Raw genomic sequence first — 17,228 nt, 5'->3', positions numbered from 1 at the left:
CAAGAGCTTTTGCCATTTCCACATTAGTCATAGTAGCAGGGATTGTGCTCTTCTGCCAAAGCTTCTTAGCCACCCAGAGCCCAGAGCCTCTCTTGTAACCATGTGTGATGTACAATAACAGTAGAGACCATCTGCAATGGTTTCTGCAGTGTCTCACCTCATCAGAATTCTGCTTTCTGGTAACAGGTCCTGCCCTACTGAATTGCATTGTGAGGGAATGCACAAAATGCTCTCTTCAAAGATAAAGCCTCTTTGGAAAGAGAAAGGGAGGGAGAGACGAGAAAATCATGAGACCAAAGGGCAGCTAACAAGAGAGAGAAGAGATTGGCTGTCAAAGAATCAGTGAAATGAGGAAACTGGAAGAGGGAACAAAGCAGAGCTCCCAGAAAAGTGAAGACTGCTCCATGATATTCCAGTGATGTGCCCAGAAAAATGTGGAAATAAACTACATAACATCCTACAACCTTATTCCTTCTGAGCTGAGGGATCTACAGCTTAACCAGAGCCAGGGATGGATCAGTGGTGTGTCAGCTTTGTGGAGCCTTAGATGGGGAATGCTTTCACAGATGCTGAGTTCTTCATCTTCCTCGTGAGGGGATGTAGAGGGCCAGGCACTGATCTCTTCTCTCTGGTCACCAGTGGCAGGACCCGAGGGAACAGCATGAAGCTGTGTCATGGGAGGTTTAGGTTGGATATCATGAAAAAGTTCTTCACCCAGAGGGTGGCTGGGCACTACAACAGGCTTTCCAGGAAAGTGATCACAGCACCAAGCCTGACATACATCAAGAAGCATTTGAGCAGTGCTCTAAGGCCCATAGTATGATTCTTGGGGTTCTCCTGTGTAGGGACAGGAGTTGGATTTTGATGATCCTTATGGATCCCTTTCAACTCAGGATGTTCTATGATTCTGATTCAGTGCATTTGCTCTGGGTTTAGGTTGCTGAGGAAAACAAAAGCTAAGTTCCCTCAGTTCCTCATAATACATTAAAAACTTATCATCTCATTTACTATTTTCAGGCACACTGTCGTTCTCTTTCTGACTGCCCACCACTGACAGAGCTAGCTCTGTGTCTCCTCTCTGCAGACATAGCGGAAGTTTCTCCACCAACCCCCTCCTTTGGCTGCACAGTGGGTACATCTGGGCTAGCAAGACAGCAGTCTCCACTTCATACCCTGTTTGGGGTCCAGCCCTCTCTTGTGAGCACTAGCTCTCAGTACAAGACAAGCCTTTATGCCCAGATGTTTCCAAGCCACTGCTGAAACTGGCAGTAAGGGTGTCCCCCACCGAGTTCTGCAGGAACTCATGTCAGTAACTGAACCAAGACCATCGATTCATTTTAGCTGGGTCAATGAAGAGATATCAGGCAGTCACTTACTTCACCCATTGCCAGAAGAGACAGGATTCAAATTCCAAGTGTAATTATTATTTTCATCCAAACTAATTCTGTAGGGGAGGAGTGCCCAGCATGATAATATGACAGCCTTATCTATTAGCTTGTCAATGACTAGTAGCACTGCTGGTGGGCAAGCTGCTGCTCCAGACAAGTGAGTCCAGTGTCAGTCCTGATCATCCATGCAGTGGCACTGGGCAAGATTAAGACTTTGCTTGTGGAGAGAAAGAAAAGAAATGGCTTCCCACACCCCGATATCTACCCTGACATTTTGGACCCAAAAGATGTCAGCCAAGAAGAGTTTAGATACAAGATGAATCAGGAGAACAGAAAAAGAGTGACCCACCTGCACCTTTAGAAGGTCCAGGATGAAAATCAAACCCCACAACATTTGGTCCAGGCACACACTATGCCATAGAATTGTGCCTAGCTCGGCTACCCTGGGGCTAACTTCTTCACTACACGAAATCTCTGGCTGTGTTCTGTTTGTCCACCCTAAATCTCCAGGTGAGAGCTTTCCTGTTCATATTTTGTATCAGCAGTTCCAAAACTGCAACAGAGAGCACCTGAGACATCATTATGACTAGAAAGCATTTATTTGACCCATTTGTAACAATCTGCCTTGTGTCATAAACCACACTTTACTGGTAAAATAAATAAGTGAAGGAATGCACTCATTAAAAATATAATAACAAGTTGCCATCTTCAATTGTAGTCTAAGCTACTTTAATGATGCCATGTACTTCCAATGACCGTGCTGCAGCTGTAATGAATGAGGTTGTTTAAGGCAGTTGTGTAAGCCTTTCCAGAGCCAAAGTGTTTTCTCCTCTGATCTGAAAAAAGTTTAAACACAAATCAGGTTCTGTGCTGTGTTTTCAGTAGCATCTATGTGAGTTAAGACCTTGAGCTTTTTTTTTAAAGATGACTTAAACAAAACTCCCCAGAAATATGGATTTAGAGTGCCTTAATAGCTTTTAAAACCTGACCCTGACTTCTGAGATTATGGCCTTAGACAAAGAGAGGGATGTCTGGCCCTGGCTTTGCTATTGATTTAGTTCATCACCTTGACTAGCCACATCCACCTGTCTGCATTTCTGGGTCTTCTGTGTCTTTCTTACTTTGCTCACTGAAAGCTCTTCATTGCCAGACATGTCTCCTGTCATGTTTTTGTTTGGTCTCCATCTCAGAAGGGACCCAATTAGGGATGGGGCTTGGAGGTGTGACTATCAAGAAAATAATAAAGATACCCCTGGTTTCCAAAATTGAACTATATGAATTTTATAGTAGGACTATATGTTGTCCTAAACAAGCATCTACAATACCTGAGGATGCTACCAAAATGGCTTTTCCTATTAACAGGGTGAAGCAGAGGGCACAAAAGCCCTCAATTTCTTTGCTCTTTTGATGCGTAGGGGAAGAGACAGTGGGACAACATGACTTTAACTGAGTGGTGTCCACCCCTAAATGGCAAAACGAGACTATAAAACACGGGATCAGCCTCTGTTTTCTGCCAGATCAGCACATTCTTTCCGTTATTGCAGTTATTGTTGTGTCTGAATACCTAATTAATTACAACAGTAAACGCTGGCTTCTTTAATCACAGCATCAGCTGTCCTAATCAATCTTAATAATATGGAATCTGTACTATGGCACCCATGAATTTTAATCTACATAAATTTCTTAAGACCTCTCGCAAGCTTGTTGTACGAAATGATATAATTATGGATATAGATTAGGGCTGTAGAGAGTGATTTAAATTGGATTTAAGGAGAAGGTGAATAGAGCCCTCCCACTCAGTTATTTATTTATTTTAATCCTGGCCTTCACATAGATTTTTTTTTTTCCCCTCTCATTATGTTATTACCCCCCACACTAACTAAACAACATTGCCTCTCTTTGATCACCCTCCTCCCCTATCCACCTTCCCAAAGGTGATAGTGGCCAAGCTGCAGCTCCTGGGAGAGGTGTAAAATACCTTTGAGACAGTAGGAGGAAAGAATAGATGGGGCAGACCACAAAGCTGTGGATCCAGTTGATAACTTGCTGTTTCAGACCCCTATAGGAAGCATCTCTTCAAAACAGGGTGAAATAGATGGAATTGAGCATGTCTGTTAAAAAATGCACAAACTGTCAGAAGCAGGGAGTGGAGAGAGTATCATACAATTGTAAGCTGACTCCTTCCACCAAAATGAAGTCCCAAGGTGCCTTAGGGGCCTAAAATGAGCCAGACCCTGCTTTTGTCTCTCAGAAGGACTGGCCCCTTCTGGTTTCAGAGAGCAGACCACTTCGGCTTTCTCATACCCTGAGCTGGGACAGGGAGGCTGTCCCATAGTCCACTGAGGGGTATGGAGGACCCCCTTTTGATGCCTCAGACAGTAACCATCATCCTTTTTCCTCACCAGCCCACTGGTTTAGATGCAGATATTCCTGATTTACACTCCTGACTATCACAGCAGACTCCAACCCTCTGTCCCCTGCAGCCATTTTCACTCGAAGCACCCATATAACAGCTTGTCTTGGCCAGACACTGTAGCAGGGCTACTGACATCTCAGGAGAGATTCTTTATAGAACATCGCTTAAACCAATTTTATTTATTTTTAACAATGTGCTTCATTCTGCCACCTCCATTCATTCACTCTCTGACAAAAGCTAAATGTCAGGCCCAACAATAACTAAATGCCCCTTTAAAAAGCTGGATTTCAATCTAGAGATATATCAGTAGTAAGAAACCTTCCTGGTGTTAATTTTAAAGCACTGGTATTTCATGCTGACTTGGGAAATCATCCTCACTTTTTGGCATCAGGCAGAGGATTTGGAAAGTGACATTAACAGATCTACTTTCTTTGAAGGACTTGGGAGTCATTTCTTGACTTCTGCCTAATGAATAAGTACTGCCTTCGTTAAATTTATATTTATGGCCATATAGTAGGTCATTGGCTTGTTTTATGTCTCCAGGTTTATGGAAGGTTATCTGCCATGGTCACCTTGTGGCATCTTGGCCGGGATCATCTTGCAAAGAGACAATTGTATCTGAGCAGGATTTTTCCCGTGGAGATATGGAAATGATCAAATTAATATAGAGGAGATGTCCAGGGATAAGGCTCTTGCCCTGAGCTGACAAATGAAGTTACTATTAGCATCTGTTTTCACAGTATACCTTTAGTATGCCCTAGCAAGGCCAGATCTTTAGCTCCTGCAAAGCAGCAAGGCCACAGGGACTTCAGCAGAGCTGACGTGATTGATAGTTGTCCTCTGGCCTCTCAGGAACCTCTCTGCATTTTTCCTTTCACCGGGTGATCCTCAGCATGTACATTACATCACCTTTAATCTCAGAAACGTCCATATGTTGGACATGACATCTCCATGAGTCTGGCCAGAAGGAGAGCTGCTTCAGATGTTATCTGTAGATGTATTTACACAGAGAGTCACCAGCACATCCGAGGTTTTTGGATGATGTCACAACTTAGAGACATGCTAGTTCTGGCCCAAAAGCCCCTTCAAGGTGCTTTATGTAATCCATGTCCCTCATCTAGTGACTCCTATATCCCTATAGCTCTTACCAGCTCTTACTGAGTTATTTACCTTACAGGCCACTGTGGGGTCACAGCCTAGCACAGGCAGTACACAGAGCTGAGGAGCTGAGGTCTGTTCCCAGCCCCACATGCTTGTGCTCAACTATTATTTGCAGTAACAAAGAAGACTGGCAAGCTGGATGGGGAGAAAGGGTGGCTGAGACAGGGTAACTCTCCTACCTAATGATCTATGTGAAGGCCACAGGGCCACACAACCTATGACGTGTATCTTATGAAGGAATAAAACAACTTTTAACTCATGGTTCTCCTTGTGTTGGGACACAGAAATGACTCATATCTCCCCATCACTTTGAACTTTAGCACGTGGTGTGCTACAGCCATACAAAACCTCTGCAGTGTGTTGACTCTCATACATCTCCTACATCTGAGCCCCTGCTGAACTTCTCATGGATCATTAGTATGTAAGAAGGTTGTCACTTTACTGAACACAGTAGGGACACAACATCCTTAAACGTCTAATCTGTGTCTTGAGATTTCTGGATCAATATCAACTGTTGGCTTCATACATGCTACAGCTGGGAGTGCAGGCAGTTATGCCCTTTCCTAGGTTTAATTCCTCTGGCAGAGTGAGCAGCAGCATGAAGATATGCTCATGGCTGCCTAAGAAGCCTTGGCTTCCTACCAGGGTGTCCAGCCAACACTGGAGTCTGTGTCCCTGCATCTTCATAGGCCATATTGGCCAGCATGGACACATCCACTGTACTGGAGACACATCTTCATTTGCTCAGTAAACACAATCATCAGGCTAAGGAAGGAGAGTTCTGCAGTGAGCAGAGATCATCACTTTTGTTTTTAAGAACTGCCAAGTTAAATTCCTCCTGGTTGTGACTTACCACAACTACTTCTCCCAAGTGGCCAAAGGTAGGGTATGAGACTACACATAAAACACAGAGCCCCAAGCTACAAGTTGCTGCCTCCCCAGAGGTGCTTTAAATTATCTCCTTTTCAAGAACATCCAGGAAAGTTTGGGTCAGTGTAAGAGCCCTGTGTGTTAGAACAGCCATTTTGCATCTTCTTTTTCTATGAGGAAGTGATTTCCAACTTGGAGCAAAGCTGACTGAAACCAGGGCAGAGTCTTTCTACTGGCTTGCATGTGCTGTGAGCCAAGACGAAATTCCATGCATGATCTGGGGCATGAGGCACCCTCGCGAGAAAGAAACACCCATTTAGATGCTACCTTTGATGACAAGTTATTAATATTCAGGAAAATAGTTAACTCTAAAAGCTTTAATGTGGAAGGGGAAAGGCTGCATTTAATGTCCTGTTGTCCCAAACATTTTAGATAAAGTATTTGTCCAGTTCTAATATTTAATCTTAAAGGTGAACCATGGTTTTCAGTGTATATTTCCTAAGCAGAATGTCGTAGTTCTGATGGTCAAAGTGAGGTTCCAAAGGCAGGTGAGATATCCACAGGTGGGGTAAGGAAGGAGAGCAGCTCTCCAGTGAGCCACGTGGTCCTGTTCAGCACAGTCTCAGCTGTAGCTGGGAGATTGGGCAGTTCCCATATGTTCCCAGATGAGGCAAGAAATTAAGGAAAGGACCACAGTCAGACAGGTCCTGCTTAGTGACTTCTCCTGAGTTAGTGAAGCGACAGCCATCACTAATTGTCAGGAGGTCAGAGAGAGAACAAACATGCCCAAACCAGACTCATTTGGAAAGGAATGAAATGCTGTCACTGTATTTCCTGGGCAGCAAAGACAATTTCTTCTTCTAGGTCTATAAACAGATGAGTGCAAAGAAGGAAGGGCAGTTGCCTTTGGAGCAGAGATGGGAGATCATTTCCTTTACTGCAATCTGCAAAACCATAGCTGTCTCAGAAAGATTTGCTTATTTCACCACAGGTTCCCTCACCTTTCTCAGGAGATATCTTCTACCTGACAGGACTTGGTTATTTTGGAGGGTCCAGGTTACTATGATACATTCTCCCAAAGGGGTGTGGGAACTGGTGTATGACTCAACCTTTCATAGCTGTTGAGCTTTCTTCTGGAGCAATATGATCAACATTCTGGTTTTTTGAGGAAAACTATTTTGAGCAGAGGTTAAAAAGAGTAGACTTTATTTGGTTTCTTCTTCAAGAGTACAGGAGTAAGTGGAAACAATTTTTATATTTTCCAACCACTTCCTCCAGTTTCCTGGAACAACTACTCCTTAGAAATGTAGCTTTATGTCTCTACTATGCCCTCCACTGATCTCCCACAGGTTTTAATATATCCTCCTCACACCCCTTTGTAAGAAGTGAAAATCCCTACAGTAGGGCAGTGCTTTCCCATTTCACATACACACATATTGAGGGACTTGCCAAAAGTCATCTAGGTAATTATTTCAACCTGAGGCTGCAATCCCACTTATTTCTTCCTGTGACTACCCCATTCTCAAAGCCCACGTGTCCAGTAATGTCCGTAATGAACAGAAGCCTCCAAGCTTTAGCCAGCTAATTGGGTTTGCTGCCTCAAAGTTTGGTCTTCTCATCATTCCTCCTTGTATTTTGGGAGAAAAGTGCAAGACCTTGCAAGCTTCTAACATGACCAATGGTTATCTTTAAAGTTAAGTTTCAAGCTGGTATATCTATCTGTAAGAAAACACTTAATCCATGTTCCTTGGGTCTGTAATACTCACGTTTGACAACCTCCCCCACACTTTGCCATACAGTCAGTGTCTCTCCTTGGATAGGTGTATGGCACCAGATTTCCTTCCAAGAGGCCCCCACCTTTGCATCCTCCAAGCCTTGCCTCCAGCCACACCTCTGTGCGGGTAAGAAGGAAAAAGGTGGGATGGATGTGGGAAAGTGGCAGCTCCCTAAGGGATCATCCTACAAGGAATAAGCCGGAGGGACTGTGTAAATGTAGAACTGTGCAGCACCAATAAATACAAATTAAACTCATAACAAGAAGTGAAATATTAGGGCCAAGGTGACATTTGGACTGGAGGTTCAGCCAAGCTTTGCTTTAAATTTTTTATTGCTGCAGATAAAGAAAGAGCTTATCCAACACGTTTCTCTCTTTTTTCCTCCCTATCAACCAAAGGAAAAAAAGAAAAAAAAAATCTTAACTAGCTTTGGTTGTATTTGAGCAAGACTTCAAAGTTTCACAAAAATAAACAGTTTTAGTGGGGAGGAATGCTCACTTGTAAAGAGAGAAAATGCACTTTGAAGCCAGCAAGAGACTGCATGCCTTATGGAGAGATTCACAGCATCCTCCCTGGAGCAGACAAGTGGTGTCCCCTGGCCCCCCCCAACCAGCTTCTTCTCTCTCACAGGGGGCTGCCTGGCAGCAACACAGTCCTTCGAAGGGATGTGGGGATGACAGGAGCCACTGCTTTGTTCTCTTCTCCTTCCTCCTGCTATGCCCCTGTTGTTTTCTGCTCTGATTGAAAGTTTCATGTGACTGTAGCTGTCACTGAGATCTGAGTTTGCACAGCACCTAGCACAGTGTCAGTCCTGGCTTAAGATGAGGGCTCTTTGGGGTTGATTACTGCAATGCCAAAAATCTGCATGCTCAGTGCAGATCCATAATTTAAGCTTGGGAAGGGAGGAGAGAGGTTTATTTGCCCTCTGCTCCAAGGTCTCACAGGGTGATGGCTGGGGGACAGAACCCTCTTGGCCATGCTGGGGGGCTCTGTGCAGTCCTGTCCATAGGGCAAGGCAAGCTGCTCCTCTTCCACAACCCTCAGCCCCCGGGTCTGTCTGTCTCACAATACATGTTGATGATGAAAGAGAAAGGGAAAGTTCCTATCATATTTTAACCCCTTAATTCCTTCTGTCTCTTATGTCTCCACAGCACAGAGCCCCACTGCAGCAGACCCCTTGCAGCAAGCCTACGCTGGAGTGCAGCAGTACGCAGGTCGTTAGTATTAACACTTTCTCCCAATAAACCTTTCTCTTCTGTAAAGCCATTAATCTCTGAACACATCTCAGGGGGCTGAGAGAAGGGAGGTGTTTACTAATACAGGGGCAAGCTGGGGGTCACAGGCTCCCAGATTAGGTTTGCACAAACACCAAGCCCAGGGTCTTCTCCCACAGAGGAAGCAACCTCCTCCCTTTTCCCAGGGAACTGTCCCACTGGCATGTACCTCAGTGAAACTTGATCAGCAGGACCGTGTCTGGTTTACCTTTAGCACAATTCATAAGTCCAAAATCAGGCCACTGCTTTGGAGGCAACTTGCTACAACAGGTCTCCTGAATGCTGTAGCAAAGAGAGAAAATAGGCAACCAGACCCTGCAAAGCCACTGCTGCTGTGCCTGGCACGGTATGTAATGCCTGCACATACCCATTTTTTTAGGGTATGTGTACTGACCATACCCCAGTTAGTTAGTCTGAGACTTACTTAGGAGATACAAAGACATCCTCCCGGCTTCCCAGCAGATTTCTCCACAGCTCCCAGTGGATCAGTCTCCACTCGTGTTGCCCTGTATGCTGAGCAGCTCCTTTGCAGTTGATGGACTGACACCAGCCAAAGTGACCTGGTGCAGACCACGACCCCGCCGTGTTCAGCCTCCCCTCACGAGGTGTCCATGGCCAACGTTGCGAGGAAGCTGCCACCCCAAAGTCATTATTTCCTGTGGTAACTGGAGCGATCATGGGCTCCCGCTGAGGAATGGCTATTATCTCATGTCAGCGCTGTATCTGGAAACTTAATTTAATTCTCCATGTAGGGCTTCATTTGCCGGTGTTTTAGTTATTGTCATTTATTGCTTGTGAGGTTTGATAGATGGGAAGCAGCTCAACCCTTTGAGCTGTTAATTAACCCCTCTGCACACACATGGCCCCTATCCCCTTCTCTCTGGTCTCGCAGCCGACCCATACTCTGTATTTTTAGCAGCAAGACACATCATCTACCATCTGTGGTAGTGAGTGGCTCCCCTTGTTTGCTTGGTGGGGGAGCTGAGTTGGGGAAAATTGTTTAATTGCTGCTCACTGTTTCCACTCTGTTTGTGTGAGAGAGAGGAGGTCTCTATGGACATGAAAGAAAATGTATATCCAAGGGTGTATGTGCAACTCTGTCCATATAGTGTGTGGGCATATGAAGGCAGGAAACATGAGTGTGGATTGTTTTTACGAGTATGGGAATTAATCAGGGTACAAGGGAGATTACACAGGGGAAACGCGTGCTCGCTCTCTGCACGTGGCTGTCAGCATGGGCCCCTCTACGCTGAGCTGGAGAATGGATGTGTTTGTGTCACCATCTGGAATGGTTGCGCATGTCTGCTGGGAAAGATCTCAGCAGAGACCCCCATTTACACTGCATGGCTCTCCTCGGTGTTACTGCTGACGAAGCTGAAGGGAGGGTGGGTGCTCAAGGCCATGTGGCACCTCCTGGAGCACAACCATGGTTCTGCCACATCTCAGCCTGCACGAGATGGCCCCTCACAGAGCCAAAAGGCAGGGTGAAAGCCCACCTCTAGCTTGGTATGGTGGCTTGGAGTGAAAGTTCCTCGCTTCCCAGCACTGAAATCTGTCCTTCTTTCTTCTCTCCCTTTCTCTTCCCTGTAGCTGCTTATCCTGCTGCTTATGGCCAGATTAGCCAAGCGTTCCCACAGCCACCTCCCATGATCCCACAGCAACAGAGAGAAGGTGAGTAAAAGTGAAGTCTTCCTTTGTGACCCCAGCAAGCCATCCCCATCACGTTGGTTCCCCTCCTTGTACACCTAGAGTATCCATGAAACGCCTAATTGCTTTGGATCCCTGGTCCACTGAGTGTTTCTCCATTTCCATATATGGCACAACATCGTTGTCACAAAGGATAATATGGAGAAACATGCTCATGGGGAATTGCTGATGATATGTCCTCAGACCCCAGGGAGAAGAGAACGCTGATGTGCACAGGCCATGGAAAGACCTGCTAGCAACCTAGGCAATAACGTCCAGTGGGTGTCTGTGTCTGAGAATACATACAAAAATGCAATTGCATTGAAATAAAGAACTTTGTAGGAAATTCCTTCATTAAAATCCAGTAACATGATTTCAGACACCTGCTATTTGGAGATCAAGGACCTGCTATTTAGAGTAGCTTATCCAGTCCTTTCAGCCTCCACTGGTAATCTGGAAACAGAAATCAGATCCTGTAGAGCACAACTTCTATATCAGGATGAGAAAAATCATGTAGTAAGGGTACCTATTTCTTTACATTGACTATCAGAGGAGCCTGAGTAATCTAGTTCACAGTATTGGATGGCTTCACTGAAGACACGAAAAGTAAGGAGAGGTAAATGTAACATTATTGCATGTAAACACTTTGGGAGACAACTGTGCCATGTAATTTTCCCTTTAGAGTCAGTGGGGAGCAGTGGAATCTTCAGAGGCAACCCACTTGGGTAGCTCCAGTTGTCCTCCAAGGAGTCCACTGCTCCCTTTTGACAAGAAAAAGAGACTGCTTGCCTAAGTGAGGCTTTAAAGTCAGGTGCTCCAGCTTAGCAACCCTCATTTTAAATAGTTACAATTTAAATTTTATCCTCTATTAGATCACTAATTCAGATATATTCTATATTATATGTGTTATTATATATATGTAATTACATTTAATGTTTTAATATAGTGTAAGAGTCAGAATGAAATGGATCAAGATTACACTATCAAGCTAAAACATTCTGATGGCCTAGAACTACTTTCGGGGAGAAATCTCATTTTGTAAGAAAATTAGAAATGTTGGCATTTCCATCTAATTTGGAATTAATTTTTTTCCTATGTCAGAATTTCCTGGGGAACACAACTTCCAGCTCCTGATTAGCTCCAGTGCATGTCCCTGCTGTGAGAACAGATGCACAGACCTATCATATCATTACAGAGATGTTTCCCCCATGCTGAAGGACTTTTGCTTTTTATTACTTACTGGGGCTAGATTAAGCACAGGACAAAATGGCGAGCAGATCATTGCTCAGCACAGCACAGTGCCAGGAACTGTCAGGAGCAGGGGAAAGCTGTGGTGCACTCTTTGAAGACCCTCTGCCTGAAGATCCCTGTGTTCATAAGGCATGGTGTGTCTCTGTGGGTTGGGAGTGAGTGTCACCCAGTGGACAAGTTATCTCATAACTCTTCACTCCTTCTTGTAAGCAGCTGGTATTGAGGCTGAAGGTGGTTGGGGGCCAGAGATGAGAGATGTACGACCAGTCCAATGCAGGTTGGCACTCCCAGTGTCCCTCATTTTCCTGCAGTGTTAGGACACTGTGGCATTCTCTGCTGCTAGAGGGATAATCTATGAGACACAACACTCCATTTTAGCAGAGGGTCAAGACCTTTAAGAATCTTTAACCTCTAACAGGAAAACACAGCAAGAGGAACTCTAATAATGACGGTAATGCCCAGTGCTGAGAAGAGTACTTTATGTTTGCAAGGATGTGCATAAACATTGATTCGTTAGTGAACCAGCCCTACCACAACAGTAACACCAATGATCACATTGATAATAACAATGCTAAACTCTCTGCTCCTGGATCCCAGTTGGATAACAAGCCCAGAAACGTTTGGCTGCTGGAACCTTCCTGTAGAGATTAGTCATTACTTCCACACAAGCACTGAGGCTGACGGCAGCTGACAGGGCGCATGGGGTGGAATAGATCCAAAGCTATCAAAACTTGAGATGAAATCTTGATTCAGGCCATGTCAACCACAGAAAACTTGGAGGTAATTTTACATTTGAATGGTATTACTCATCTTAATGTAATTCCTGAAACTCAGAAGTACACTTATACATTAAAATAAAGTGGTACAGGCTTGTGACTGTCACGTGCCCTGTTCGCAAACACTCTGGGGACTGAATAGGAAGCAAAGGCAGAAGAGGCAATGAAATTCCAGCCTCTGAGTGTTTGCTGTAGAGGTGAGGTGTGCAGCTGACCAAAGTGCTGCAGGCTAACTTCACACAGTCTTACAGGACAGCCCAGTTTTAGTTACTGTTGGAAAACAAGTCTAATCATAGCCTTTCCTTATGACATTGCCTCACGGTGTTAGGGATGCAATGATACATAGTTGATATCTGAACAGGTATGTGGAGTTGACTCATGTTGACAGTGGGCACCAAGGGATAGGCTGGGTCTGTAGCTGTCCCGGTGTTAAAAAACTAACAGTGAGCTGAAGTGTGAAGAGCATGGACAGAGCAATGGCTTAGCAGTTCAGGTCCAACCAAGCCAAATCAACCATGTGGTTCTGTGCCCTGAGTAACAGGTTTTTCCATTATCCAGCGTGGTTCCCCTGTAATCTACAAATGATTCATAAACTGTGAGCTCCTTAAAGCTCTTCTTTCTTTTTTGTCCAAATCAAGGCTAGCTCTGCTTCTTGTGTATAAATGAACAGAAATATATATAACTTAAAGTCATAAAACCAAGAGCCATGGTAGACATCAGTGTAAAAATGAAACTTCATTTTCTTCTCATAATGTGTCATGAGGGTTAGATTTCAAGTTGGCTCAGAGCCCTTTTAAAAAGAAAAGTAAAGCCTGTGGTAAACAATTTTATTACTGTATTCAGCCCTGAACTGCCAAGTATACTGATCTCCAACAATCCATTAACTCTGTTCAAAAGCAGAACTTTCTCTCCAGCAAATTAGTTGGAGTCTTCAGTAGGGTTTTTCTGTGCCCACTGGGATTTTCCTCTTGCTCCAGTGATTTGAGCAAGTCCCTCAAAACTCATCACATTTGTGCACTGAGAACTAACGTAGATTTTCATAGAATTCTGAGATGAACAACTCACAGAATCATAGAATAATTTGGGTTGGAAGGGACCTTAAAAACCCTAGGTCCAACACCCTGCCACAGGCAGAGTCACCTTCCACTAGACCAGGCTGCTCAAAGCCCCATCCAACCTGGCCTTGAACACTTCCAGGGATGGGGCATCCACAACTTCTGTGAGCAACCTGTGACAGTGCCTCACCACCCTCATAGTAAAGAATTTCTTCCTGATGTCTTGTCTTTGGTTTCTTAAAAATATACATGTATATATGACAAGACAGCCACATACACAAACCCATAGTCTACTATGGAGTGCCTATATTAACTTGCAGCAGGCAAAAAAATCCAACAAGGTAGAATGGTTGAGGCAGACAGATCATGTTTTTTGAATTCTTTACCAAGGACTCTAACTGCAACAGGTAACTTACAGATGGATACAACAAAAAATTGCTTATTAAACTCCAGTGGCAGAATTTTCATATGTGAGGGGGACAAAACAAATCAAACTATCCCTTTTTTTTTTTCTCAGAAGCAGGTGGCATTTTCAGTACTGGAAATTAGCCAAAAACCCTCTGTAGCTGGGAACAAAGTGAGTTCAGCCTTGCATGTCTGAGTCAATATGGGAAGCCACAGCATAGGTTTCCTAGCCACATTTCAGAGCTGAGCTGGGCTTTGGGGATGGTCCTTGCTTTTTCACACCCTCACTGCTCTCTTACTCTTGGTCTTTGAGTCGTGTGAGGAAAAGTTGATTTCAAGGTGACCTAAGGGTTGTTCTCTCCTTGTGCCCAGCCTCTAAACATGGTCTAGATGAAGTTGTGTGCCTCCTGGTCTGCCTTATGCCTTGGTAGGTGTTTCTCAGCACACACAGGCAGAATCCGTACTCATGCACAACGAGTCCAAGACCCCAGGAAATGCAGCTGGTATTTTTGAAAGAATTGGCCAGTTTTACAGAGCAAACTGCTGGCTCTGGTGATGTCAGTGGGAATTTTGCCACCAATTGCAGCAAAGCCAAGATTTTACCCATTCTATTATAATGTGGATCTCAAATCCCACAGCAGAAGTGCTCTGGGGCATGTTCAGATGAAGGAATGAATTTTTTCCCTGTTATTCTGGACCATGGTCTTCTCCTGGGCAGAATTTTCTCAATTGTAACAGACATCTAAGGGGGTTGGTGTTTGTTTAACACTTTCAGACTGTTTCATATCTAGCTTACCATGCCAATAACTCTGTATTGTGTGGAAGCAAATGGCAGCAAGGATTGGAGAAGGGATAGTTGCTCAGTAAAGAGACTAAAGAAGAGGCAGACAGGAGGTGGGGGGAAACTGGAAAAGCTTGGCATGAAATAGGGGAGCCTGATTGTGGGCCACTGAGGTTCAAAAGTAATTTAGCTAAGCAGATGACCGGGTGCCTAATTAGTTAATTATCCCACCATACCACTATCCCCCACATTTGGAAGAAACCCTGTTACCATCCCCATGACCTTTAGGAAATGCACAAGATGCAAAGGATCAGCTGTTCCTTCATGACAGTCCTTTTAGCAAATTAGTGGGGAAAATTGTGCTTAGCAAATATTCATTAGGGCTTCATTTTCCATTAATCCAAAAGGAAATGTGGAGAGCCTGTGACTTCAATCATGCTGAGGCCCAGGAATTTTAATGAGCTTTAAATGGGCATCTGCCAGAATCCTGACTTCACCGTACTTCTCCTGCCAGCCGGGGGGATGAGTAATGGCTAATAAAAGGTGGGAGCATCTAGGCGAACTCCTCTCCCTAACAGGAAAGGCAAAGTTGTAATTTGCTGTGTTATGACACTGTAATTATGCCCTGATGAAGAAAACGAGAGTATTAAAAAACCCTTTCCTTCCCCACAGACGTAAAAGGGGGAAAGTTGACTGAGTCAGGTCACAGGGTTGCAGGCACAGGGACTAGGGGGGGAAGGAGGAAACCTTCCTTCTCTCTGAGCTCTTATACTTTTGGCAAAGGGCGTGCACTGTATCGCCTCTCAGCAAAGCAGGGCTGGAGTTACCTCTCGAGGCCAATGCAAAGCTGAGCATCACCTGGAAATACCTTTGGAAATAAGACGATTAAAAAAAGAATCCCCGTCTCCTCAAACTGTACAGTTTTCTGCTATTGAACACTGTAGAGGTGTTAAGTGTTTAACTTTTTCAACAAAACTTCTTGGACAGACCTACCCCCTTTAGGCTGTTGCTCAAAGACACCACGCTTAAAAATAAAAGCCAGGTTGAAGAGTTTCATTCTAGACTGTTTGACCAGAGGCAGGTTCTCCCTCTTCTGTCCCAAAATACAATTTCAACAGAATATTTTTTGAGGGTCTCTACTTTAACAAAACTTCATATTCCAACTAACTCCTCTCTGGATATTTTCCCAAGTACCTTTTGAAATCTGTAAGAGAATATGTTACAGTATTGAGGCAAAAAAGCCAATCCCTGCAGTCTCTCCTGCAGAACACTCTAGAATGGAGAACATGGCCAAACTGTCCTGATCTGGGGGAGTTATCAAGATGAGTCACACTGGGGGCTGAATGCAAAATTCTACAGAACAAAATGACCCTGTGGGTTACAAGGAACAAAAGAAAATTATGAACCATATTCTTTCATTCTTGTGTTACTATTCCTCCATTCTGCCTTTCCATAGCCACATGTGCCAGTGCATTCCTCTGTCTCTATATTTTATCCTGCTGTCTGTCCTGGGAAGGTTAATGAAGTTACCATAGCCTGTAGGTAACTTTTTGAGTTCCTGGTCTTGTGCTTTGTCATTCCTCTAAAAGTCTACAAGCTGCTTCCTAGAGGTGACCCTTCACCAGTCAGGGAGAGAGGATGCCAAAGTAAATGTCCACCATGTACTTTCTCGTATCCTATTTCTCTTCATTCATGAGTCTTCTTTTTCTCTTGATAGGACCAGAGGGCTGTAACCTGTTTATCTACCATCTGCCCCAGGAGTTTGGGGATGCTGAGCTGATGCAGATGTTCCTGCCTTTCGGTAATGTCATCTCCTCGAAAGTGTTTGTGGATCGGGCGACAAACCAAAGTAAATGCTTTGGTGGGTAAAGATAACAAAACAATTAGATTCATCCAGGAAAGGGCTTTCTCTGAATACTTTACCTTTCAAACTGCTTTCTTTCTGCTTAAGCTTTATGATTTCTCTCAACTTACTCCTGTCAATACTTTCCCCCTTCCCACTTTCTCTCCTGATTGTCTCATGTTCAGAGTTGTGTGCGCTGCTTAGAGGTGAAGGTTTGGCGTTTCACCAGCAGCAAGATGCTGCAGCTGCTGGTGGTGGGCTGGAAAATATCCCCCCTTGTAAGGGCAGGTGGGGATGGTATAGGAAAGACTAAAGAACCTGGGGCAAAAGGGCGGAACTGGGGGCTAGGTGAAGTATTGATGAGATCAGCAGAGGGAGCATGTGGCAGAAGGGGAGTTTCTGTACCTAAGTCAAAAAGACAAACATGGGGTCATGGGGTTGAAGGGAAGACAGAGCTGTGGGGGCAGCTTTTCAACAGCTGTGATGCATTAGACTGCAAGGGGATAAGGGCTGACCATCAGCTGAAATCCTGGCCTTATGGGGGATG

The 17,228-nt window shown here is 44.5% G+C and overlaps 1 protein-coding gene across 15 annotated transcripts in view; it reads left to right on the top strand.

Moving 5' to 3' along the window:
* The window catches only part of CELF4 (CUGBP, Elav-like family member 4), a 703,503-nt gene that overhangs the window by 639,739 nt on the left and 46,536 nt on the right, over positions 1 to 17,228 (top strand). For 8 of the 15 annotated variants that reach the window (XR_001875510.1, XM_017819032.1, XM_017819031.1 and 5 more), the window contains 4 exons: positions 7,656 to 7,736; positions 8,762 to 8,827; positions 10,475 to 10,555; positions 16,556 to 16,699. Coding sequence is in view for 14 of the 15 variants with exons in the window: in XM_017819032.1 (XP_017674521.1) it covers positions 7,656 to 7,736; positions 8,762 to 8,827; positions 10,475 to 10,555; positions 16,556 to 16,699 (372 nt within the window). In the remaining variant the exon portion in view is untranslated. The remainder of the gene's footprint in view (positions 1 to 7,655; positions 7,737 to 8,761; positions 8,828 to 10,474; positions 10,556 to 16,555; positions 16,700 to 17,228) is intronic. The other 7 variants (XM_017819037.1, XM_017819035.1, XM_017819038.1 and 4 more) reach the window with 5 other exon arrangements.

This window comes from Lepidothrix coronata, unplaced genomic scaffold (assembly GCF_001604755.1).
Source record: "Lepidothrix coronata isolate B3197 unplaced genomic scaffold, Lepidothrix_coronata-1.0 Scaffold72, whole genome shotgun sequence".
Taxonomy (NCBI): Eukaryota; Metazoa; Chordata; class Aves; order Passeriformes; family Pipridae; genus Lepidothrix; species Lepidothrix coronata.
This window is presented reverse-complemented; position numbering and strand designations above follow the sequence as displayed.